The 26,819-nt window shown below is 44.9% G+C and overlaps 1 protein-coding gene across 1 annotated transcript in view; it reads right to left on the reverse strand.

The window, feature by feature from the left end:
- The window catches only part of ABCD2 (ATP binding cassette subfamily D member 2), a 238,479-nt gene that overhangs the window by 14,780 nt on the left and 196,880 nt on the right, over positions 1 to 26,819 (reverse strand). The window contains exons 8-9 of the mRNA XM_069229758.1: positions 16,995 to 17,079; positions 15,280 to 15,405 (exon numbers count right to left, since the gene is read on the reverse strand). Of these exons, the coding sequence (XP_069085859.1) occupies positions 15,280 to 15,405; positions 16,995 to 17,079 (211 nt within the window). The remainder of the gene's footprint in view (positions 1 to 15,279; positions 15,406 to 16,994; positions 17,080 to 26,819) is intronic.

Consider the following 26,819-nt stretch of genomic DNA (forward strand, 5'->3'; position numbering starts at 1 on the left):
ATGTAAGTTGTACCACTGCAATACAAGGAGAGACAGACAGGCCTTGCAGGAGCTAACTGGCAGGCCACTGGCAGAAGAAAGAGACAGCCAACAACACAGGGTGTGATGTGGGAAACAGAGATAAACAGGGTGCTTGTGCAGGGACTGACACGCAAGCATAGGAAGCATGTGGTGATAATGGTCGGAATTAGCAGTTTGCATCGTTGTCACTCTCATGACATCAACATCCTCTACTGCCCCAACAACATGCAACTCATTCTCTCCCTCACTGACAAAACACCAGTAACTGGATCAAGTTCAGTGCCTGCATGTTGGACTTGACCCTCTCTGCAGTGTCACCTCCAAACGTTTTTGCCTTCACTCCTCCTGTTTTCTGAACCCAGTTTTGTTGGCTTTAGGACTCTGAGCACTTTACCACTGCTAACCCATGCTAAAGGGCTTTCACTTTCTCCTTTAAACACGGTAAAATTGGCTTACACCCAATTGGCACATTTAATTTACTTGTAAGTCCTTAGTAAAGTGGTACTACATGTAACCAGATCCTGTAAGTCAAATACTTATTGTGTCACCCACTTAAGTAGCCTTTTTTAAACAATTTTATTGGTTTAATGAAGATAAACATCACCACAGTAAAATATAGTGGCATTAGTAACTAAACCAAAGGTGTGTTCCTTTACCCAGACCGCGTGGCTCCCCCTTCCAGGATCCTTCGCTCCCAAGCTCCTACAGCAAGCACTCCATTTTGAGATAACTTCCATCAGCTTCTGAATTGTTCCACTTCTCATTCCACACTTGTGGTCAGCAAAGACCTGGATCCTGTGGATACCCCTATATAATCTGCCCATATCCTCCCAGAGCTTGCTGTGCTTATGGGGCATCCCCTAGCCTCATACATGGAGCGTTATCAACTCATGCACTAGTCAAGACCCTTACTTCACTCTTCCACAGAAGAGGGGTCAATAGCTTTTCAAGAGTATTGCAGTGGTATACTACTTACCCTTCTCCTAAACAAATAAACAAAACAACACTATCACTAACACACCTTTTCTAAACTGCCAGCTCATAAATGCTCGATCACTCTAAAAAAACAAGCACCACATCTACGACCTGCTCACAGACACACACCCTGACTTACTATCATAACTGAATCGTGGTTGGGAGATGACATGGCACCAGTGTTGCACAAAGCCATTCCTCCGGGCTATCAAATCATCACTCAAAACCGTATAGGCAAGAGAGGAGGTGGACTAGCTATTATATTCAAACAGGCATTGAACCTCAGTAAAACAGACAACATCTCCATACAAGGTTGTGAAGCCCTCCTTACCAGATGCAACCCTACTCCAACTTCCTCCTGTAACTTTCTCCTCCTTTACAGACCTCCACCTAACAACTCCACATTCTCAGATGCTTTTCTAGACACAGTCTCAAACCTTATTACACTATACTCCAACCTATGCATTCTTGGGGATCTAAACATTTGGTTTGACAAACCTAATATGCCCCATCCAAAAGCTATCACCACTGGCCCAGTTACATTGAACCTACATCAGATTGTACACAATCCCACACACATCGCTGGTCACATCCTAGATGTCATTTTTGCTAAGCCTGAACTAGTTATTATTCATAGCATCATGCTAATCACTTGGTCAGACCACCATATGATAACTTTCCAACATACAACTCCACAAATCAACACATCCTACAACTACTTACATACATACACCTATCGACCATGGAGCAAACTCAATTTGGATCACTTAGAAACACAACTAACAGCAAACAGAGATCTAGATACAATTAATTATGTGCCAAAACTTTATGAGTGGCTACAGGAAGCTTTTGATATCCTAATACCACTCAGAAAAACTAAACACAACAAAAGAAAACCAACACCTTGGAGAAACACAGAACTTAAAAAGATAAAACAACAAATCAGAAAGTTGCAGCGGACCTGGCTCAAAACAAACAACAGTCAAGACAAACTGCAGCTACACAAACTTAACAGGATATACAAATCATCAATCAAAAAAGCTAAAAAAAGGTATTACTCAGACAGAATTCAAAATTATCAATCTACAACCAAGGAATTTTATAAAATTCTCAATGAATTTCGAAAACCTACATGCATGGAAGGAAGTCATCCCACTACTCAAGATTTCACAAACAAATTGGCAACTCACTACACAACCAAGGCAGACACATTGGACTCCTATTTAAAAGAGAGGAAAACCATCAGCACCAACCCTTTCCTAAAATACCCTCTAAGAATAAACCAACCCAACCTCTACAGTCCTTCAAACAAATATCCCAGGTTGAATTTATGGATTTGGTCAAAGCAAGCAGACCTTCTGGTTTCCCTTCTGACCCTTGCCCACCACAAATCTTCAAGAACATTCTTCTATCTACTTCTGCTGCCACACCTGTAAGAAGAATCATCAACAACTCTTTAACTTCAGTAACTTTTCCTGTAGACCTGAAAAAGGCATACATACGACCTTTATTAAAGAAAACAAACCTAGACCCGCAAGACCCCAACAACTACAGACCAATCACAAATGGACCTTTCCTGGACAAATTGATAGAAAGAGCAGCATTCGCCCAGATGTCACAATTCATTGAAGACAATTCTATACTTTCAGACTTCCAAACTGGATTCCGCCCAGGAAGAAGCACTGATTCAGCACTCATAGCAATCTGGGATGATTTTAAAAACACAGTCGACCAAAATGGAGTTGCTGCACTACTTCTCTTGGACCTCTCAGCTGCATTTGATACGGGTGACCATGACACCCTAACTCAAAGACTCCACAAAGCCAGCATACAAGGGATTGCTCTTGACTGGATTAGTTCCTATCTTCAAAAAAGATCTAATATCATCCACTCGCCCCCCCTTCTCGTCCGAACCCTACCTCACAAAAGCAGGGGTCCCCCAAGGGTCAATCATCTCACCTTTGCTTTTCAACATCTACATGATATCTTTACCAGAACTGATCAATGATTTCCATCTCACATGCTACAACTATGCAGATGACACACAAATACTACTTTAATTAGAATGCCACAAAAACATTGAAAACTCACAAATCTTCAGTTGCCTCAGAGCCGTGGATCAGTGGATGACCTGGAGCCATCTCAAACTAAATACCTCAAAAACAGAAATACGCATATGTGGTGACTGGAAGAATTATGACCCTCTGTGCGTCTGGCCTGACGATCTCGGACCCCCTCCTCAATTATCCAAGGAAGTTAAAAACCTAGGAATCACCATGGATTCCAAGTTAACTATGAATGCCCAAGTGGACAAATTAGCACGAACAAGCTTCATCACCTTGAAGACTTTACGACGCATCTTCCCCCACTTCGGATTTCCACACAAGGTGCAAGCTACTATCTCGCTTGTACTACCCAAACTGGATTATGCCAATGGCCTCTACCATGGATCATCTCTATCTGTTATGAAAAAACTACAACGTATCCAGAATTCCGCAGCCAGGCTACTATTACATGTAAAGCCACAAGCCCACATCTCCCCTGCCTTGAGAGCACTACACTGGTTACCCGTTGCCAGAAGATGCACTTTCAAGCTGCTTTGTATCACCCACAAAGCTATAAATGGAACAGGACCGCTTTTTATCAGAAACAAAATTACCAAATACATCCAACAAAGAAACCTCCGCTCAAGATTGTCACCCCGCCTTAGAACACCACCATACAAGAAAAAGACTATAGGTGGTACATCCTTCTCCGTTCAAGCAGCCAAACTATGGAATTCATTACCCCCAACTATAAGAGCCACAGATAACTTTCTTGTCTTCAGAAAACTACTCAAGAGTTGGCTCTTTCCTTCATAACCACCATATTCAAACAACTATGAACTGCATTTGTCTATGTTGATAAATATTTTTCCAGATTATGGCCCTCATTCTGACCTTGGCGGTCGGCGGAGAGACGGCGGTCGGACCGCGAACAGACCGGCGGTATTAAAAATGGCATTCTGACCGCGGCGGTCCCCGCCGCGACCGACCGCCACTTCCCCACTCCGACAGCCACGGCGGTCATGACCGACGGGCTGGAGTCTGCGCACTCCGGTCCGGCGGTCGACCCAAGACCGCCAACGGTATCATGACCCTGCTTACCGCCGCGGTTTCTGGCAGTCGGGAACCGCCATGCGAACCATGGCGGTAGGCACTATCGGGGCCAGGGAATTCCTTCCCTGGCACTGATAGGGGTCTCCCCCACCCCCCACTGCCCCCCGAGTCCTCCCCCCACCCCCTCCACCCCCCTGCCACCCCCCAGAGGTGGTACGAACCCCCTCCCCACCCCCACCCCGACATGCACATACACGCACCCCGACATGCACACACCCCCTACATGCACATATACACATCCCCTACACACACACATACACAACGGGGACACATACCCGCACACATACATGCCGACATGCGCACCCGCCGAACTACACACATTGCCCATAGGCACAGCAGCACTCCCCGCCCGCATGCACGCACTCACACACCCCCTCTACACACTCCCACGCACACCCCCATGCACGCACACATCACACAACACCCCCCCACCCCCTCCCCTCACGGACGATCAACTTACCTTGTGCGTTGGTCCTCCGGGAGGTGACAGGAGCCATGGGGAGGTGACTGCCAACAGAAGACCGCCAACAGAAGACCGCCACACAGAAATGTGGGTCGTAATTCTGTGGGCGGTGTTCTGCTGGCGTGGCGGTGGAGGTTGACCAGTCTCCACTTTCCCGCCGACCGCCAGTGTGGCTGCTGGCGGTTTTCCGGCGGTACGCTCCCAGCGGTCAGAATGCGCACAGCGGCATACCGCCGCGGTCGGCGGTCTTCACCGCGGCGGTAACTCGGCGGTCTTGCGAAAAGACCGCCAAGGTCAGAATGAGGGCCTATGTGTATATTTCTAGTTATTTCTAGTTTCTTTAGAAAATATGTATTGCTACTATGTCATAACAATAAAATACACACACACTCTTTAAACCTGTTTGACTAAGTATATTTTACCCATGGTTCTAATTATGTATTGTATGTACATATGTGTGTGTATTCATGTGTGTGTGTATGTATATATATATATGTATGTATGTATGTGTATATGTTGTTTCTGTGCTTGGCATGTTCGTGGGTCATTGCATGGCTCCTGGGTGGGTTGTTATACTAGATATCATGAATTCCTGCTCTCATCTTATCACACTTATCTACCCATCATCATATGTCATGTCTCTATCAAACTATCCTCCATTCTCACTCTGACTCATCCCAAATCCTTTCTACTACTTTCACCTTCTAAATAACTCTGCCTAAGCTCTTCCCTCCGCTTCCACATCTAACTCACCAAACCTCACTCTACTACCATGACCTCCCACACAACCCTACTAAATTCTCCCGCATTTATCTCACCCTGCTACTATGCTTTCCCTAACCCTTCCACATACTCTTCCCTCTTCCACCCCCCTTTACTCATCCCAAGCCTTTGGGTTGAGTAAATTAAGGATATACTCCCAATTAACACTTCTGGATTTCTTTCCTCCTCCACCCCTCCATTACTCCAGTCAATCTAACTAACAAACTCTCATATCCGCGGCTCAAATTAACTCATAATAATACTAAAACTGTACTCATTATTTCCCGATACTAATCCATCACTAATTCTTGTTGGGTTCCAGAGTAGCGTGCTACTCACCGAAAAGCGCTTCGACGCCTCATCAGGGGTAGTAAGCGCTATATAAATACGATTACAATACAATACAATTACAATGTCCTGCTTGCCCACGGTAGGGCCCCAGAAGTAGCAAAGCTAGGGTATATTGATCTCTGTTGGAGTCTGTAGTGATGTGGAGCAGGGCTAACTTCGAATCACAGGAGATAGCTCTACCCAGAACCCTCCCCCAGAACGACTCCACCTTTCCACAATACCACATTGTATGCAAGTGGTCACCTTCCCGGGTCTCACACCGTAGACAGTCACTGCCCCCAACCACCAAAGTCTGTTCTTAGTAAGGTACCCCCTATGAAAATATTTCAAGTGAATGAGACTGAATCCGGTTGCAATTGCTGGGTATCACAGGGAGGCCAAGGCCTTCGCCTAGTCCTTGTCTTTGGGAGCTCCCAAGACCCGTTCCCACACGTCGTAGTTCAGGGAATGTATCAAGAATGTGGCGTATGGTTGTTTGGTATATCTCAATGACCTTATGGGCCCCTACATCCCCCATGGACAGCTTTGCCTCCAGGAGGTTATACTCTGGGAGGTTCTCTAAATTCCTGATATGCGGCCCCAGCATATGTCAAACCTGAATATATCAATAACATTGGCTGTGGTGTAGGTTGTATTTAAATTGCAAGGTTTGATATGACTTCAGGATCACTCCATCCATCAGGTCCCCTAAAATTGGAATACCTATCATGTCCAGGAGAGTATTAGGGGTTTTGCACCCCTTTAATAAATGTATTCTGTAGCAAATAAATGGGTACTGGTGCTTTCAGTCAGGTATGGTGAAATGTCTGTTTCACCTAAGAGTTTTACATGCACACATAGACTAAACCACACATACACACTCTCTCTCCTCTACATTTTGAAGTTTAAAAAAAATGTTTGTAATTTTATAAAATATTGCATTTTAAGTACCCCTAACAATCTGCACTGGTGTCCCTTTCCACTGCCCCTTAAGCCCCTCTCATGTCCTGCTTCTCAGATAAAGTATTTTACAGTGATTTGCCAGTGTGATTGTTGGGAAATCTGAAGCTCACACCCCCAAATCTTACTAACCAAGCTACACCCCTGATCAAGTCCCAGTTATGAAAACCCTCCAAAGCCACCTTAAGCAGCGTTTTAAAGATGTCTCAGGCCTGCCATTGCAGCTAGTGTGTGCAGTTTTAAACTGCTGTTTCAACCTGGATGAATTAACCTTTTGCCAGGCCCAGACCTTCCTTTTTTATATACATAAGGCACACATAAAGTAACACCTTAGAGCAGGGTGCATTGTATCCATGTAATCTTAAGTTCAACATGTTCTGGTAGTGAAAAACCCCAACGTTTGTTTTTCACTATTGCAAAGCCTGCCTATCTGATAAGATTATATTTGGTTACTTTATTACACTTAATAGGTGACTTGATTGGAGGCAGGTAGGAAAGTCATGATTGATATCAGAGGAATTGTAATTTAAAACCCTTTTGTATTTTAAGTGGGATTTTGAGTCACAATTCTGAAACTGACACTTTTAGAAAGTTAACATTATCTTGTCCTAAACATTTGGTGCCTGCAGCTTGTTCCTGGGTCACATGACTAGATGCAGTTTGCAATTGGCCTTTGTGTATTCCTCCCAGACAGCATCTCAAAAGAGGCTTTAGGTGTTGGCAGGATGGGCCATCCTGGCTTCGGGGGGGGTGGGGAGGGGTGGAGTTGTCACCTACCATACTTGCACTTCAAAGGTACTGGCCCAACTTGCGCACAAAGGACCTCACATTAGCTTATTGTGCCCTCAGACAGACTGGGACCAGGGCAGAGAAGCATACAATTCAAGGCACCTCCCTAGGGGGAAGCCACAGAAGCATCTCCCACTTCGAAGTGAGCAGCAGATATAAAAAAGAGAGCCATCAGACCCACTCTTCAGATCACTTCTAGGCCTAAGGAGGACGGACTGTTCTGCTGCCCTGCTACCCTGCCGCTCTGTTGCTCTGCTGCAAGAAGGACTGCCCATCTGCTCTGCTGCCCTGCTGTCCTAACTGCAAGAAGAACTGATCTGCTGCCCTGCTATCTGAGGAAGGACCGGATCTGCACCATGAACCCAGGACCACCAGAATGACTTCAATGCTGGCCTCCTGTTCTGAGCTACAGGGAGACAACAAGCTCCAACACCATTGACACCTGCCCCTGAACTCTGCCTGATGTGAGTCCTAATACCCCAAGTTGTGCTTCCCCAGTCCTGGATCCTTGGAAATTGTGATAAAGGTGCTCTGCCAGCCCAGATGTGGTCCATCAGAACCAATGCAGTTCAAACCGATGCAGACCTCGTAGCTCCTCATCGGAACCAATGCAGCGCAACACAATACAACACTGACCTCGCATCGCAGCCTTCACAACTCCTTATCAGAATCGTCGCAACATGATGCAACTCGATGCAGACCTCACATCTCTCATCGGAATCGATGCTGTGAGACACATCTCAATGCAGGGCCTCGCATCAATCCTCTGAACAGCAGCTGCATGATGCAAAGGCCCATCCCAAGGGCATAAGCTACAATTCTCAGAGGGCCTTGCCTGGTCCCTGTATCTGAGGTACATTCCATCACTTCGGCCTAAATTTGTAACTTTATGCCGGTCTGACGCAACCAGATAAACACAGTTGGTGTTTTGTGCTATTAAGCACTATTTTTTACCCAACCTTGCATATCTCCAGTTCTACTAATTGGATTTTTGTTGTTTTGGTGTCAAATAATTTATCAAAGTTTACTCTAGTTTTCTAGCTTTGAGTGGGATTTTTCTTGTGATGTGTTTTCACTTTATTACTGTTCAAGTGTTGCATAAATACTTTACACATTACCTCTAAGTTAAGTCTGAGTACTTTTGTGCCAAGTAACAAAGGGGGTCATTCTGACCCTGGCGGTAAAATCCGCCAGGGCCAACGACCGCGGGAGCACTGCCAACAGGCTGGCGGTGCTCCCATGGGCATTCTGACCGCGGCGGTACAGCCGCGGTCAGAAACGGAAAACCGGCGGTGTACCGCCGGTTTCCCGCTGCCCTGGGGAATCCTCCATGGCAGCGCAGCTTGCTGCGCCGCCATGGGGATTCCGACCCCCATACCGCCATCCTGTTCCTGGCGGTTTTGGCCGCCAGGAACAGAATGGCGGTATGGGGTGTCGTGGGGCCCCTGGGGGCCCCTGCAGTGCCCATGCCAATGGCATGGGCACTGCAGGGGCCCCCATAACAGGGCCCCACAAAGATTTTCAGTGTCTGCCATGCAGACACTGAAAATCGCGACGGGTGCAACTGCACCCGTCGCACCCCTTCCACTCCGCTGGCTCCATTCGGAGCCGGCATCCTCATGGAAGGGTGTTTCCCGCTGGGCTGGCGGGCGGCCTTCTGGCGGTCGCCCGCCAGCCCAGCGGGAAACCCAGAATACCCGCAGCGGTCTTTTGACCGCGTAGCGGTATTCTGGCGGTTCCAGCCAGGCCGGCGGCTTCCGCCGCCGGCCGGGGTCAGAATGACCCCCAAAGTGTTTTAGCACAAGTTAATTTAGTGACATTTTGTGGTTCACCCTGACAAAGATTGTGGCTTTCGCTTGATTAGGGTTTCATCCTAGCAGCCAACAACCAAATTTCTCACACTGCATGACTGAAATCACACATTGAATGAAGATAAACTCTCTGAAGCAGAATACCAACAAGACTAAGGTTGTGATTTCCAGGTGGAGAACATCACTTTTGAGATTCCAACTGGTGGTCAGCAGAGCTAGGACCAACCCCACCACCCACAAGGAGAACCTCAGTATCCTCATTGACCTTAAACTTGTATGACTGCCCAAGTCAACACCATCACTGTCTCTTGCTTCCATACCCTGAAGATGCTGAGGAAGATTTTCAAATATCTCCCAATCAGCACTTGGAAAACCGTCACACACACCTTTCAAGCAAGCAAGCTGGACTATGGTAATGCCCTCTTTGCCGGGATCAACAAAAACCCCACCAGAAGGCTGGACAGCATTCAGAACTCTGCAGCTAGAAAGACTCTTAACCTCCAATGCCACACTCTCATCACACTACAAATGAAGGAGCACCACTGGCCCAAACAAGCACAATTCAAACTCCTCACCCACACTTTCAAGCTACTACATAACATTGACACAGCATACCTCAACAATCTCATCTGCCTTCACAAACCTTCCAAACATCTACGCTTGTCCAGTCTCCTCCTTGTACACATCCCACACATAAACCAGACCTAGTTGTCTAACCTTCTACATTGCTCCTAAAGTGAAGAATGACCTGCTGCTACAAATAAGAGCCTCCTCCTCAATTTTTGAATTCTGTAGCAAGTTGAAAACCTGGGTGTTTGAGTAGTCTCACTTGGCCATAGGTTTGGCTCAATGCACTCCTGCTCATCACCATGCTACCCGGCCCGAGTGATTGTATGCTCTGCAAATCTGCATAACATAATGTAGATAGCAGAAGGGGTTGCATGTCAAAATATCAACAACTTAAATATTGTGGTGTTATATTGTCATGTGAAAAATATTTAGGACCAGTATATCGAGAAGGTGAGTGTATACAAGCAGGTACAGATATACTTTATTTCATTCCACGTTTATTTAATTCCACATTAAACAAAGTAAGTCTATTTCTGACACAATATCCCGGTACCACACTATTTTTGCTGTCAGTATTAAGATGCAATACCCAACCCCTTGTAGAATGAAGACGACATTGAGAACGGAAAGTCCAGCATTAGATGAAAACGAGGCAATAACAGTAGCAGATCCAGACCATCTGTAACTACCCTCACTTCCTTCTTAGCCAGTCATCCTACCTTTGAGTCTATCAGCTCCCTATCACTCGCTACACCAGTGAAGCATTACTCACAAACCCTAATCTAACCTAGGTTGGGGGCTCCTATACAAACAACTTCAACATACACATACCATAGCCTAAAACACTGCCAGACTCAGGCTCCCTAAGTTTCTCTGTGATTGTCAGCTTTCACAGAGGGCAGACAGCTTGTGGCTGGAAGAGGAAATTAACCCACTACCTCAGCCTTCTTTTAATGTGTGTGATGCTCCATTGTGAGAGGTGTTTGTTGGTATTATATGGAGTGTATAAGCAGTGCGTGAATGTTGTTGTTGTGTTAATAATACAACTAAAAATGGAAACATTGATTTTCGTATTTAGTGCTTGCCATTTCGGGGACATGAGTCATTGTTCTCTTCCTCCTGCTTTGTTTCCCTCAAATCAAAGCTTGTCAATTACCTTGCACCAATATACTGCAAACAGGATGAAATGTGTCTATGATTGTTGAACATATTTTAAATGTATTTTGCCTGACTAAATCGTGTTTGAAGTGAGGTTTATGGGTTATGACATTAGCCGCAACAATTTGGTGGAAGTACGATTGTTGGTGTTTTACACTGGAAAAGTGTGTATTTGTAGATTATGCCTTTACTCTGGGGTGAAATTCTTCTCTGCCTGCCTTAGGGCATGGTGTGTATAGATTTCATGGGACAGTGGAGAATAACTGCACGTTTCATCGGCTGCTGGAATTCTGATGTACTGCAGATATTCAATTTGCTGCAGAAATGCAACCTGCTGCAGAATTTAACAGAGAATAATTGTAGCAGAACAATCGGGACAGGAAGAGAGGGAAATGTGAGAGAGGGGAGAAAGGAAGAAAGCAAAATTGATCAGGGTTCTCCAACCTTTTCTGTAATGAGAGCCTACTTATGGTGAATACAAAATCTACTAAGCTACTAATACTATTAATGTAGTAATAGTGACCAGATCAGACAGGATTGTATTAATGGCCACCGTAGGCAGGATTTCCAGCAATGAACACCTTTGTACATCAGGTAGGGTTGAGAGCAGTAATGTAGAAAAGGAGTTTGTCTATTTAGAATGCCTTTACATGAGTATTACATTGCTGTTGTATCTCAAAACGCTTCTGACTCCAAGGGAGTAATATTAGGAATAAGTACCCTAATTCCACATTCTATATCAACTTTAAATATATTTCGGACTTTTAACATGTTTCTCTCAATATTAGCTTAGGTGTTCTGAAAATACATACATTTTTGTCTTAAATACACACATTTAAATGTTGGTACACATACATTAATTTAGCAAAGCAAAGCTTCAAAATTAGTGGTCTGGGCTGCACACAGGAGAGCTGCTTACTAGTAGCTGGAGAGCTACCAGTAGCTTACGAGCTATTCGTTGGAGAAGTCTGGAATGGATGATGTGAAGAAAGAGGTATAACTTGGAGAGGAAAAGAGTGGGGCTGGGTAGAGCACTTTTGCAAGGGCTGCTTTTGGTTCCTGAGTCTGGCCTTGCTTATGGTGACAAACCCTTCTATTCATTTATACAGGTCCAGCTAGAATTTTCTTTAGTATGGTCAATCTTAAGCTTAAGACTGCCCGGATCTTGCATGCTTTGGTTTCATTCACAATTTGGCCAGAAATACTCTCTGCATACAGCAAGTAAGATTTAAAGGCTTTCAAAATACTGCAATATTACTCGAGTGTACACTTTACACGTCAATGTCGACAAGTCTTACGTTTGCTTCAAATTGATACTGATCTTCTTCTAAAGTGCGCGAGGGCCAAAGGCGTCTTGGCGCTATGTTATCAGTCTGACTGAATCCTAACCTACCTAATAGACAAAAATTACTACTTAGTTTCCAGGGCTAATAAAAAAACAAGTCTTAAGAAGTTTTCTAAAGGATAATAGACAGGATGTGCTTCTCAGTTGATCCGATAAACTGTTCCATAGCCGTGCTTTAGTGTAAATAAAACTTCTGCCTCCAAAGTTGGATCTTTTGATTTTTTGCACATTAATTAGGCGAGCATTAGTAGAACAAAGTAGCCTTCTGGGGGTGTACCAAGTGACATTGTTCTTCAGAAAGTTGGGGCAGCTCCATATAACGCTTTGTGGGCAAGGCAAAGAGCCTTAAATCTGACTTGTTTCTTTATTGGCAACCAATGCAGCTCTTGTAATGTCGCCGAGACTGATTGGAATTTGAGAATATTCTTTAACAGTCTTACCGCCGCATTTTGAAAGGTACTGCAATTTTTCCAAGGAACACTGATGAATGGCAACATGTAGGGCATTGCTGTAATCAAGCTTTGATAACACCAAGGCTGTTACCACGTCTTTTTGCAGAGAAAAAGGTTTGTACGGGAATATCTTCCTGATCTTACGCAATAATAATAAGCATTTTCAATGCAACGGGTCTCACATTTGCTCGAGTTAGAGCTATTAGCGTTGTAAACTCCTAACTGACTTTTCTTGCCACAAAAGAAAAAAAAAAGCAGCACGATCGCACTATATAAAATGCAGCACGACTGCGCTGAAATTGAAAACGGAAAAACCAAGCACGATCGCGCTATGTAAACCCCAGCGCGATTGAGGTGCATGGAAAATAAACAGATAAAGTAGTCCGGAAACTATGCTGAAAACATCGGGCCTCATATGTTTTTAGTAGTTTACCGGTGCTGTGTATGTGGGCTAAACACCGTAAAAGGCATGACGTATGCATGCCTTTCACAAATGAAAGCAAGCAGATTTTAAAATGCAAGCCCACGAGCCAATGAAAGTGACTGACTTAACATGGGCGTGGTTGGAAGACCAAAGAGAGATTACTACAGGGGACGAGTTTATTTATTTGGGCATTAAAAGACAGACCGGAATCAAAGATTACTCCCAGATTCTTAACAGTAGATACTGGAGTGGGGAGGGTTCCCAGTTCTTGAGGCCATCAAGATTGGTCTCAAGATGGTGAGCTTTTTCTAAAAAACAACACTTCGGTCTTTGCTGAAATAAGCATGAGACTGTTTATGTTCATCCATTGTCCTATAGCACTCATACAGCTATTAAAGCAGTGGGCTGTCTCTTCTGCGTTGTTTGAAATAGACACAATGAGCTGAGTGTCGCCTACACATGCTACTGGGGCGAAGCCAAAAGATTGAATCTTCTTCGTCACGGGGGCCACATAGTTATTAAACAAAGTAGGACTCAATGATGATCCTTGATGAACCCAGCATGGTAGCGCAAAAGATTTAGAGACCTGTTTACCCAGGGCAACTGAATGGTCTCTCTGTGACAGAAAAGAACAAAGCAACTCTAAGACTGACCCTCTAATACCAACACCTGCCAAATGTGCATTCAAGATCTCATGATTAACAGTATTAAATGCTGCAGATAAATCTAGCAAAATCATAGCAGCTTTTCCACCGTTGACTAAGATAAACCTCACTTGGTCTGCAGCTATCACCAATGCGGACTCTGTGTTGTGATTTGGCATAAAACCAAATTGGGCTGAGTCCCGCACAGTATTTTCCTCTACAAATTTAGATAACGTGATATTCAGATGTTTTTCTAGAATTTTAGCTGGAAACGGTAGCTGAGAAATCAAAGAGTGGTGAAGATGAGCCAAGCTCATTTGTTGCTGAGAAAGTCAGTTTAATTTGAGATTTATTACACTACATACTACAAATGATACTGAGGGTCAGCCAAACCAGTGGCGGTAAAAGGCCCCTGCAGCACGAGGGGAGTCCCCAACTCTTCCAGGGTCCCCAACAACCATTCAGGGTGGACCCATTCCACCCAAGGTCAATGAATATTTGTGATATAAGGGAGACTCAAGGGCCCCTCTTTACATTCTGCAATGAGGTCCCATTGTTTTACGTTACGCCACTGAGCCACACTTTACGCCACTGAGCCATGCACAAGTTTAAATTGTGGCACCGGCACATTACACCAGACATACTCTGCCTAGGAACATGTGAATATACACATACTTTGCAGGGCTCTCAAACACGTAGGTACTGGAATGTAAATCCACATGTGAGCGTTCTATATTTGGTAGATACATATGCATCCCAAATATGTAACACATTTAGACATGGAACATGGCATCAAGTACACAGTACAAACAAATGTAACAGGGTGAACAAAACACAAACATAAAAACTGTAGTCAATTAAGATGTTAACTTCCTGTGCAATTCACATCTTTACATCTGTATGATGTTGGTTTGTATCCATAGGCTAACACCAGAGCATGGCACATTTAATTATATAAAAAGCCCATAATCCTCTGTATGCTGATGAGATATGTGACAAGTGGCAGGTTCAAACCCAAGCTATTAATGGAACTAATCAGTAGGCCATGCATTGTTCTAACATTAAGGGGCCAACTCACTATACCATGTATAAGTACAGGAAGTAGTATCACAGGGATATTTTTTATGTACTTGTGCAAGCCTTTCTGAGTTGGCCACAGAACATCCAACTCTCTACCAGTGAAAGTACACAGAGAGCGCAGTCCTCTATTTTTAGTACCTATGTATGAATATTCACTGAATACTCCCATTTTAGGTTTTTTGTGGCCCATTCAAAAAGCTATTTCAGAGTATGTGAAAAAGCACTACAACAGTACTACTTTACATACTCCAAATGCCTTTGTTAATAAACTTCAAACAGTCTCAAGAAAGTTAAGACAGTGTAAAATTGTATTGATAGTAACCTTGTTACCCCTTACCAAAGAGAAGGCCGATGTGTGATAGAAAGCAGGGATATCCCTGCATCCTTTGCGGCTTGAAATATCTTTCCTTCCACGTCTATGCTTACTGCACTGGTACACTCATCCAGCAATGCATATTTTGGTCTTCAAAAAGAAAAAAAAAGAAATAAGTTAGTAATTTTAGCCATGATATGTCATCCTGTTATATGCGAATTAGGTCTGACATCTAAGGTGTTACTGCTGAATTCCTTAAATGCAGTTCACGAAAAGCTTACCCATAGATGTTTTATTGCAGCCACCCATGCTGCAAGACTTCTACTGCCGACCATATTATCACCCGAAGCTCTCTTCGCTTTTAAGTTACAAGAAAACCTTTCTGAGATAGAATTAACACCTCAAGCCTGTTTATATGACGACTCTCTGCCATTACATTAACATGTCCTGCTTGGGAAGTCTTCACTGTGACAGTCTTCACTTTCCTTAGAATTTTAGTAAATATTGTTTGCAAAGGTTCACGAGCTTAAGCTCACTAGTCAAAATTGTTTCCCAAAACATGCTGCTCTATGTCATCCTGCCAATATTTATGGAAATCTAGGGTGGTGGAGGACTCAACGTCATATTTACAGATGACTGCTGATCCAACAGTCTTTTCTGCACGTTGAAAGGAACCACCATCACAGCATTTACCATCAGTTTTTTTTTTTAAAACAACCCCCAAACTGGGTATTATTGAAAGCTAAAACTTAATGACCCCCATGACCATGCCAAGATGTGGGGGTTATTCCAGAAAAACAGGAAAAAAATCAGACCGTTCATCTAAGTCAACTGGGCAATGTGATGGCTTTATTCCAAAAGACCTTCTTAATCAGACTGTAGGAGGTACCTTTCTGGTCACAGAGCCAATGGGGACCCTGTGAACGAAAGTAGATGGCACACCCGTCTTCAAATGAAGCGGGTGGACTGTCAGTTTGGAGGATAGAATACTTCATCACTATTGTAATGGAATACCCTGTCTGCCAAACTCTAAATCAACCCCAGAGTCTCGAACTCAGTATACCAGACCCATTTGTTACCTAAGAGCCTGTTGTATTTTTCACTGGTTGGTCACATATGCTTTATAGTGAGTTAGGGGGTTCGTTGGTTGGTATTTGTAGGAGGCCACCAGAATGCAACAATCTCCATTCTCTCTGCTTCATATCGCATGGAATTGTTTTCCTGTCTTTCCCAGAGTGAAATGTATTAAGCTTGTGGGTATGCTGAAAGATTCCACAGATAAAAAGAGCGTGATTTATCTTGCAATTAAGAAATAGCACTGTATTTAGCACAGTTTCATCACATTATATCTGACATGTCAGCAGCACTCTAGAGGCATGCCCGTACCCTGTGTGAGTTATACGCATATATATTTGAGTTTTATAGCGCAAACATACCCACAAAATATAGAAGCACAGAACATGTTGCTGGTTTTACACTGGTCAAGATAGTAAAAGGGGAAACAGGACTGGGGAGCAGGAATGCAGCATTATTGGTGTGGATGTATAATGAAAAGGTGAAGGTGCTGGTGTAAGGCTTACAGGGAGGTGTGGGGAGTGGCAGACCTTTGAGAGATGGGATAATAACCTGAACTCTTCATGCACTGTTTGGCACCTGAGAGGTTACTGCCATATGGTGTTGATTGAAGAGACACATGAGGTTCTTAGCAGAGGATCAAAAACCTGACACAGAAAACTTACTTGTGATAGAACATCCGTGCCATGCCCATTCTTTGCTTCTCTCCTCCGGACAATACATCCTTCCAGTCCATGACAGCATCCCACCCTGGAAGGTATTAAAAATTTAAAACAATAAATGTCCGCTGAGATCCTTAACTGTACTCAACATTTGATAGGTTTATAGAATAGAGAGACTGTTAGACTCATCATTAAGACTAAAACAGATAGTGTGGCTTACACTCTCTTCCCCAGTAAAGTCCAGTATCTTGGAAGGTTATTTATGCACACATTTCCGTTTTATAACTTGTTTTTCAGTACAGATCTTTGGATCCTTTTCGGAGTTCCAAAAGTATTACTCTTTAACATAAATTCCTCCCCAAAAAAAATGGCCCCAGACCTTTGATGTCATCAAGTACATATTCTTTCCACCTACATATTTACAAAACATAAATGACTTATTCAGTGACTACCAGAAAATGTAGAAAACACTTTGCAGAATGTATTGATGAATGCTTCAGTTTATACAGAACTAAATACGAAGTAGGAGTCGTATAAAGTACTTGGATGTAGTTCTAACAAACGTACACATATAGGGCCTCATTTTAAAATTGGCGTTAAAAGCCGCCTACCACCATGGCGATGGCCGCCAAAAGACCATCGCCGCGGCTACCATACGTTTGCCAAATTATGACCACAGCCGAATTTCCGCCACAAGAAGGGCGGAAATCCGGCTGTGGCCATACTGGCAGATGGTGGTAAGGTAGCGCTGCTACCACCAGCACTGCCACGCCAGTAGACCGCCGCCAGCCGTATCATGACCTGTGATACGGCCTGCCGGTGTTCTGCTGGTGGGCGCTGCTGGCAGTAGCAGCGCCCGTCCCATTCCCTGCCAGAAGACCCCCTGGATGCAGGTAAATTGGGCTTCCAACAGTGGTGGTGCTGAGTGTGTGTGTGTAGGGGGGGAGTTGTGTGCATGCATGTGTGAGTGTGTGTGTGTGTGAATGCGACAGTGTGTGTAGTGTTGTGTGCGTGGGTGTATGCATGTGTGAGAATGCGTGTACAAATGAAAATGTCAATGAGTGTCTACATGTCAGTGTGAATGTGTGTACGGATGAGTGCGAGAAAGAATGATGCATGTGTGAATAAATAGGTGTATGCTAGTGGGTGTGTGTGTGTGTATGCGTGGTGTGTGTCTGCAAGTATTGGAGGTGGCGGATCAAAAGAGGGGGGAGTGTGGATGGAGGGGGGGCGGGAGTCATCTGGGGATTGTTTGGGGGGGGGGTGAGCCTCCTACCAGTGGCATGTATATCTGGTAGAGACATATTCTAGTTGCAGATTCCTTACCTTTGAATTTCCTCAGGCGTCAGACTGGATCCAGAGAATTTTCTTCAAGCAGTACCTCTGTGTGCTGTCAGGGGGCGTCGGTCGACTCCGCGAGCATCGTGTTCACCGTGATGACGTCGCAGTCGTATATAGGAGCCACCCCGTCGCGCTAATGTCAATTTCTTTTCACGACTTTCCAAGGCAGTAGCGCAGAGCCATGAAGAACACTGAGAGTGGTGCGCCAAAACTAGGGCCCTTAAGGGGAAGTTCCTGTTCCTAGAAATCATTTCGCAGTGCGGGGAGGATGGGCGGGTTGGTAAGGAATCTGCAACTAGAATATGTCTCTAACAGATATATCGTTACCGAAGGTAAGTAACTTGTACATCTGATAGAGACTTTAAGTTGCAGATTCCTTAACTTTGAATAGATACCTGACCAGTACCATCCCCAGTGGTGGGCTGCGAACCAAGATCACACCAAGAAGTCCTGCAGGACTGAACTGCCAAAGTAGCCGGACCTGAGCGTCCAGGCAGTAGTGTTTGGTAAAAGTGTGCAGAGAAGTCCACGTAACTGCCTGACAGATGTCCAGGACTGGAACGCCCGTGCTAGCGCTGTGGTAGCAGCAGTATCTCTGGTGGAGTGAGCTCACAAACCTTCGGGAGGTTGCTTTTTAGCCAGAACGTAGCACATTTTGATCCATAAGAGTACCCATTGTGAAATGGTCCTCTTCTGCACTGCCTTCCCCTTCTTTGCACCTACATATCCCACAAAGAGTTGATCGTCTATCAGTAAGTCTTTGGTATGATCAAGATAGAACACCAATACTCTTTTTGGGTCCAGACGTTGGAGTCTCTCCTCCTCATGAGAGGGATGTGGGGGTGCATAAAAGGTAAGCAAGGTGATAGACTGTCCGACATGGAAGGGTGTCACTACTTTAGGTAGAAAAGAAGCCCTCGTGCGAAACACCACTTTGTCAGGATGTATTGCCAGAAAAGGTGGCTTAGATGACAGAGCCTGGAGCCCCTGTACCCAAAAGGACGTCTGTCAGTGCTTCATTAAAGGGAAGAAGGGGCTCGGAGGAGGAAGACCCTGGCTGAAGCACGTCGGTTAGGATATTAGGCCTAACCTCAACAGAAGGTAGCTCGAGGGCCAGGACCTCAGCCGCCCTTCTCACCACCATGGAATAAAAAGCACCCTCCTCCGTAGCCACGATAGGAAGAGAGAGCATACCAGTGTCAGGGGAGGTGTCTAGACCACTGGCATCACCCAAATCCTGCACCCAGTCAATTTGGGGGTCAAGCTGGTATTCTAAAAGGTCCAGCATCCCCGCCATACCCTCCCCGTATCCATACGCACAAGAATAAGGGCTTGTATCAACCCTGGGCCCAGGAGAGCCCATAGAGAACGGAATCGGCGTTGAGCGACGTCGTTCCAGCTCCCGGTCGTTGGGTATGAGGATGGGATCGTAGTCGATTGTGGGCACAACCGATGTCAGGAGTGTTGATGTCTGACCCGATGCTGGGGAAGGTCCCCGTGGCACGACTGGCGTTGGGACAGATCCGCCACTGGAACCGTGGCCAAAGCTGATGACTTTGAACCTGAGGGGTCCCTCGCCGACTCACCTGTGCCTGAGGGCGCCGAAGGTGGGTCAGACTGCCCAAAAATTAGGTGCATTGCCTCATAAAATTCTTTATGCTGGGCCAGGGTAGCTCTGGCTTCTGGGAAGTCTTAGACAAGCGCAGCTGACCCAGATGAAGGCTCCGATGACGGAGGCCTAGAGCGTTGACACTCTTCCCGTGTCGCATCGTCCGATCGACGGAGTGAGGTTGAAGAACACTTGTCCTTCTTCAACTTCTTCTCTTTGTGACCCGAATGTCCAGATGACTTGGAGGACGAGGAGTGGTGATGACTCTGTGGCCGGTCTCGAGACCTTCCTCTCGAACGAGACCGAGTGTGCCGCGGAGTCGAGTGTCGAGCCGCCATGAGCTTTAGGGACCGCTCCCTCAAAGCTTTTGGGTTCATGGCCGACACACGGAGCACAACTTTGGGTCGTGATCACGCTCCAGGCACCAAAGACACACGAGGTGCGGATCCGTCACCGATACAGTTTGGTGACACCAGTCGCAGGGCTTGAATCCAGTCTTGCGGGACATCCCTTGACGCATCCATGAACTCGTCGACAAAAGTGTTAACGTAGTCAAAAAATGACTGAGGTAGCTCTCTCCGGATCTGTGCGTAGGCTGGCGCGGGAAGAATAGAACTGACGTCAGCGCGCCGGGGTGGTGCCTTTATACAACCGTGATGTCATCACGGCGAACATGATGCCAACGACGCCCACGGAGTCAACCGACGCCACCTGACAGCACGTAGAGGTACTGCTAGAAGACAAATCTCCGGATCCAGTTTGAGGCCTGTGGAAGTTCAAAGAACAAGGAATCTGCAACTAGAAGTCTCTATCAGATTTACAAGGATTTTAAGTGGGGTGTGTCACATGTTTGCCACTGCCCTAACACAAAATCCTTTTTGGTATTTACAAAGCCATGAAAATGTAATTTGGCAATGCTTTGTAAGAAAAAGTGATGCAGTGTGGCACATCGCACTGATTTGCGTTTCTTTTGCATCAGATAGGTATTCCATGGATGGTGTATGGGCATTCCAGTTATCGATCTATTGATTTTACTGCAAACCCATATTTACAAAGAATTATAGACATAGGTTTGCTCCAAAATGGTGCTCCTTCCTGAGGCTAGCTTAACAAGGAGAAATGTCTTTTTTTCTCCATGTTATTTCCTCTTTGTGAGTAGAAAGCCATCAAGGATAGTTATGTGCAGGAAGGTACCCCTTACTGAACAAAAGCTTTCCTGATCATAACACAGACACCCTTCTGTTATGAGGCAAGAGTGCCAGTGTTAGTGCTAGACAGCCCAAAGTGCACCATCACAAAGAGAGACAAGAACTGCACCATTTTCTTTCAATGTATTGCACAGCTCTGCTCTCTTCCAGTGACACAATGAGGCTCGGCAACCTTTCGTGATGTGCTGTGCCGTACAGTGTTGCGCCACTTGTTTGTAAACATGCCCCTTAGTGACCGGGTTACCAAAAAAGTAGCAAATCTACACCTATAGAAGTATAACTTGAATGGATGCAAATTTACAACATTTTGGAATTCACTAACATTGGCAGTAGTAGGCTTAGAAAGCTATACAACTCTTAGGTTTCCAGGCATACTACTAGCAATCAATCACCATTGTTTTCACCAACTGTGCTAAGCTAGACAGTAGGCCTGATTTAAGATTCAGCAGATGGAGTAAAGGTAGACTTACCGCCTTTATTCTGTTCACTAAATTTAGAGATGTCCACCATAATGGTTCCTGTCAATGTAGGAAATGTGTAATGGATGGCTCCATCAAACATCACAGCAGGCTGTCAAACGTTTCCAAAATGTTTTTATTCAAAAACAAACTCTCAAACTAGGAGCTTGTTTTTGAAGGAACAAAAAAAACGAATGACCCATACACCAGTGTTCTCCAATGGCGGGGCTCATTTTTCTTTTTTACTGTCCCTCACTACCAGGATGTATCTAGTGGTGAGAGACAGTTAAAAAACAAAAGCCATCTGACCATCCACTCAAAATATGGCAAACGGTCAAGTGACACCTACTCCATCAGGCTGTCGAAGGAGGCTTTTTATCTGACAAAGTAAATTGTATTCCCTCAGAGGCAAACTTGAGGTACGTCCGATTACAAATTGTGTGGGTAGACCTTGCGTTTGGCAGACATGGTATGTCATCGCCATTGTGTCATAGCTGCAATTATCAGTCTGCCAAACTCTAAATCAGCCACAGAGGCCCACCTAATGCAAATCTGTACTGACCTTCCTCCTCCTGGGAACAGTCCATCCATCCCGAACCTCGGTTACCTTACACATCCACCCTGTGGACGAGTGCTTTTTTAGCTAGGAAATTTGAGATTCATCCCCCCCATTTATTTCTGACTAAGCTATGCCTATGTTTGCATGCCCTATTGATGTGCTTAATGTGAAGGAGCAGTAGAGTGAGGAACAACAGGTGAACTCTGAAGATGATCACATGGCAGCCATTTTACTTTGGACAAACAAAGTGCAGTAAAGGTCACAAGGTAAAGGGCTGATAACAAGGCTTCTGTAGGTGAAGGATTTGGAAAAGCAGTGCTATACAATCTACGAATTTTAGGGAATGCCTTTCCCTCCTTCTGGCTTTGATCTTCAAAAATAATTTTGTTAACTTTTGTTGAACTTCTCCATGCTTATTATCACAACCATCTATTGCATGGGCACTACCTGAACCAAAGTTAGTTCATGACACTTATGAGGTTCAGGCAAGTATTAATGAGCAAACAAATTAAAACATTTAAAAAGCGTACAATAAAGAAACCATATCTAGGCATGGATCAGAAATTACCAACAAGGTAATATCACCAGTTTGGGTCCTCCATTACAATGGATGCTGTGGAAAGGTGTTAGACCCTTGTTAAGAGACCAAAGGGCAGACAGGGTCTACTGGGCCCTAGTGGTGGTTGAGCTCAGAACTCATCAGACACATTGTTGTATTGTACAGTCCAGGGTTTATCTTTTAATTAAAGTACTTTAATCACACATCAAAATGAAATACTACACAGTACAACAGACGTTCTCAATTACATGGCTGTAATCCTGTAATCTTTAGTGAGATGCAACAGGGCTTCTGTAATCTCCTCCCATTACCAAAGTTTCCTAGGCCCGTATTTATACTCCGTTTGCGCCGAATTTGCGTCGTTTTTTTCGACGCAAATTCGGCGCAAAACTAACGCCATATTTATACTTTGGAGTTAGACGCGTCTAGCGCCAAAGTATGAAGAAAGAGCGTCATTTTTTTGCGTGAACGCCTTCCTTGCGTTAATGAGATGCAAGGAAGGCGTTCCCGTCAAAAAAAATGACGGCGACGCAAATGCGTCGTATTTATACTCCCGGGCAAAAATCACGCCCGGGAGGTGGCGGGTCAAAAAAACCCGCATTTGCGCCTGAATTTAACGCCTGGGTCAGGGTAGGCGTTAAGGGATCTGTGGGCTCAGAATGAGCCCACAGGTGCCCTCCCCTGCCCACAGGTGCCCTCCCCTGCCCCCAGGGACATCCCCTGCCACCCCTGCCCACCCCAGGAGGACACCCAAGGATGGAGGGACCCATCCCAGTGAAGTACAGGTAAGTTCAGGTAAGTATAATTTTTTTTATTTTTTTATTTTTTTTGTGGCATAGGGGGGCCTTATTTGTGCCCCCCTACATGCCACTATGCCCAATGACCATGCCCAGGGGACACAAGTCCCCTGGGCATGGCCATTGGGCAAGGGGGCATGACTCCTGTCTTTACTAAGACAGGAGTCATGAAACGGCGTCTGGGCGTCGAAAAAATGGCGCAAATCGGGTTAAGACGATTTTTTAGCATCAACCTGACTTGCGCCATTTTAAGACGCCCTAACGTCATTTTTTCCCAACGCCGGCGCTGCCTGGTCTACGTGGTTTTTTTCCACGCACACCAGGCAGCGCCGGTCTGATTGCGCCGTCTAACGCCATTCCATAAATACGGCGCCCGCATGGCGCTTCAGAATGGCGTTAGACGGCGCAAAATTTTTTGACGCTAAACTGCGTTAGCGCAGTTTAGCGTCAAAAAGTATAAATATGGGCCCTAGTGTCTACAATGCCATAGGTATAGCAAGTGTCTGTGCATGCATTAGGTGTACATAACTCAAAAGTACCCCAGTGTTTTGATGCACACAGTTCAGTTTACTTTCACAAATTCAAGGTCACTAGGTAAAAGTCTTAAGTTCATATGGTTAAATTCTTCTGATTCATCAGCCTTTCCATCCACTAACAGTTAGATCCTACAATAGCCTGGATTACTGTAAATGCAGCTCTGGTGGTGCAAGACAGGTGAGGTCATCAGTCTTGCTACTGTGGTGGAGGCTCTTGTACTGCAGGTTCCTTGGAAGCAACCACAATCAGAACGTGACCACTGAGCGAGATCAGAACCTAAGGCTCACACAGCAGCACTCATCTTCTGTAGTAGTAGTTTCCAGGCCAGGTGCAGATAGGGTGCTTAAATGTGCGTGCTTCGATCGTCCGGTGTGGTCTCCAAGCTGCTCATCAGAGGGTGGGTGTCTCCAGCATTTGTGGGTTCAGATTGATCAGGGCTTTCACATCAGTGATGATGAGTAATCTCAGATGTGAGCAGCGGCAGAACCAGTCTCTCAGGCACGAGCGAGAATACAAATAACACAATCGTTCTTAAGAAATCAATGTCTTGGTGCAGTTCACAGTAAGAACTGCTCAGGAAGACTGCAGCCCGGAACACCTGTGTTCAGCCACATAAAAAGGAGTGCATTTCAACGTCAGTGCTATGGTGACTGGTCTGCTGGGCCATTCCTTTGTATGTTTTTGCATATTGAACACGTTTACAAAAATGCAAGCATGCCAAGGCCAGACCTATTGACTTTGCGGATGCCTGTTTAGGTTTTGGCGCTAGGTCAAGATTAGCAGGGGGTATAAAATCTTAGGTCAATGAGAAGTGGAATTCGAAATTCCAAAGCTGAATACCTGTGCAATTTCACAGAGTCCAATAATAGATCCTCATATTGTTGTAATTTAGCAGTGATTAGATTAAGCATTAGCAGAAGACATCTTGTATTTAGTAACTATTGTGAACATTTTGCGGAATCCATTTTGTATTCATGGCAGCCATTTTCTCTGCTACATGCTGCCATGTGCTCACCATGTGCTCTGTCCTACCTTTCTGTTAACTGCTCTTGAAATCTGCCTAGTGACAAGTTATATTTAGCATCTCTTACTTTCGCACATGCTCAGTAAGGTCTGCAGCTGTTAGTCCTTGGAAACTGTTAGCTCCTCCTACCTGTCGACTGTGCATTTTCCACATGACCTTACATGTATACAAGTCTTGTTTCCATAATTGTACCATCTCCTTTTAGCCCCTGTGTGGGTATAAAAGGACCATGCTCTCTCAGGTCAGTGTGCTACTTCAGACATTACCCAAGGGTGCTGTCTGAACTGTAGTACCACCTCATGAGGTTAATAAACTTTTGTCTTTTATTCCAGTTTCTGTGCCAACTTCTTCCTACATGGTCTGAGGACTTTGTGCAGAGAAAGGTGAACCCCTTGCACTAGTAGGCCTTGCTGAGGCTTACTTCAACAAATTGGCGCCCGAACAGGGACTCATCGGCGACTCGGATGCCCAACGGATTGGTCGCGACAAAGGATTGGGATCTCGCTGCGGACGATCAATGCCTGAGGAGACCCGAGTCTTGGCAACCACAGCGTTTTTCCCTTCCTTCTGACTTGACCATCCAGGTGGCGCCGGTCCTCGACTGAGATCCTTTTTGTTCATTCGTCATGCAGTGACCATTTGGTCGATTTTAGAACTTGGCAGTTGGAACCTGGACACCCTGTGATTGGTAAGAGCCGTTTTACGGCACTTCCTGTGGGTTTTGATGCCTGTGTTTGGTAATGTAGTTAAGCACTACTTACTGTGGCTCTCGTGATTTGGGTGACTAGTCAATTTGTATTCTTTGGAATTGATATATAAATTGCAATTTATATAGGCAGGTAATGAGGAGAATTTTCTCCAATTTAATTTTGATTTGAACAGCACCTTAAGTGCTACTTTGATTATAATATTGCATATTCTGCACTATTTTTGGCATGCCTGTTTTTAGCGCACTTCGTAGGATGTGTTGCTTTTGTAATGGTACCAATTTGAGACTGGAAGAATCGCAACCGGCACCCCAAGAGGGGACGCCAAATAGAGATATGTATGTTAAACATGGTATTTCTTCTATAATGTACAGCACATTATGAAATAAATACACCTGCGCGGATCCTGAGTTACGTTGGCCTATGCATGGGTCATTTGATTTGCGAAAGATTGAGTATGTGGAACAATGTATGTGTAAGCGAAAGTCTAGGCAAGATATGATTGACTGTGTACGAATGTGGGAAAGAAGCGCGTGGACGAGTGAAGCGTGAGCAAGCCTTGCTTGAGAAAGAGCAGCGGAAGAATGTATATGTGAAAGCATTGGAAATGAGAAAGAAAGAAATAAATGACTTAAAGGAGCTAGAAGAAAAAGAACGTAAGCTACAGGTAACTGGCCAATACACTGTTAGGCAACCTCTCTATCCTATCCTTAATAAAACACATGATGATTTATTGTTACTAGATCGCCCTCCACCTCCGTATGTCGTTCCTTCTGCCCCTCATGAGTTAGCTGAGGTCTCCAGTTCGGAGCAACAGAAGATGCGGGACAGTCGCTCTATGCTGCCTGCTGACCGTGCGTCTGAACTTAGATCTATTGCTCATAAAACAATTTGTAGCGTTGTTTCTGCTTCTGAACTTTTAGACAACATGAAAGGGTGGACGGAAAAGGAGCAGCTATATTTTACTGAGGCATTTGGCTCAGAAGTTATTGAACTATATCGGAAATTTTCTGATGAGTTAGAGCCCGA

This window comes from Pleurodeles waltl, chromosome 4_1, assembly GCF_031143425.1.
Source record: "Pleurodeles waltl isolate 20211129_DDA chromosome 4_1, aPleWal1.hap1.20221129, whole genome shotgun sequence".
NCBI classification, from domain to species: Eukaryota; Metazoa; Chordata; class Amphibia; order Caudata; family Salamandridae; genus Pleurodeles; species Pleurodeles waltl.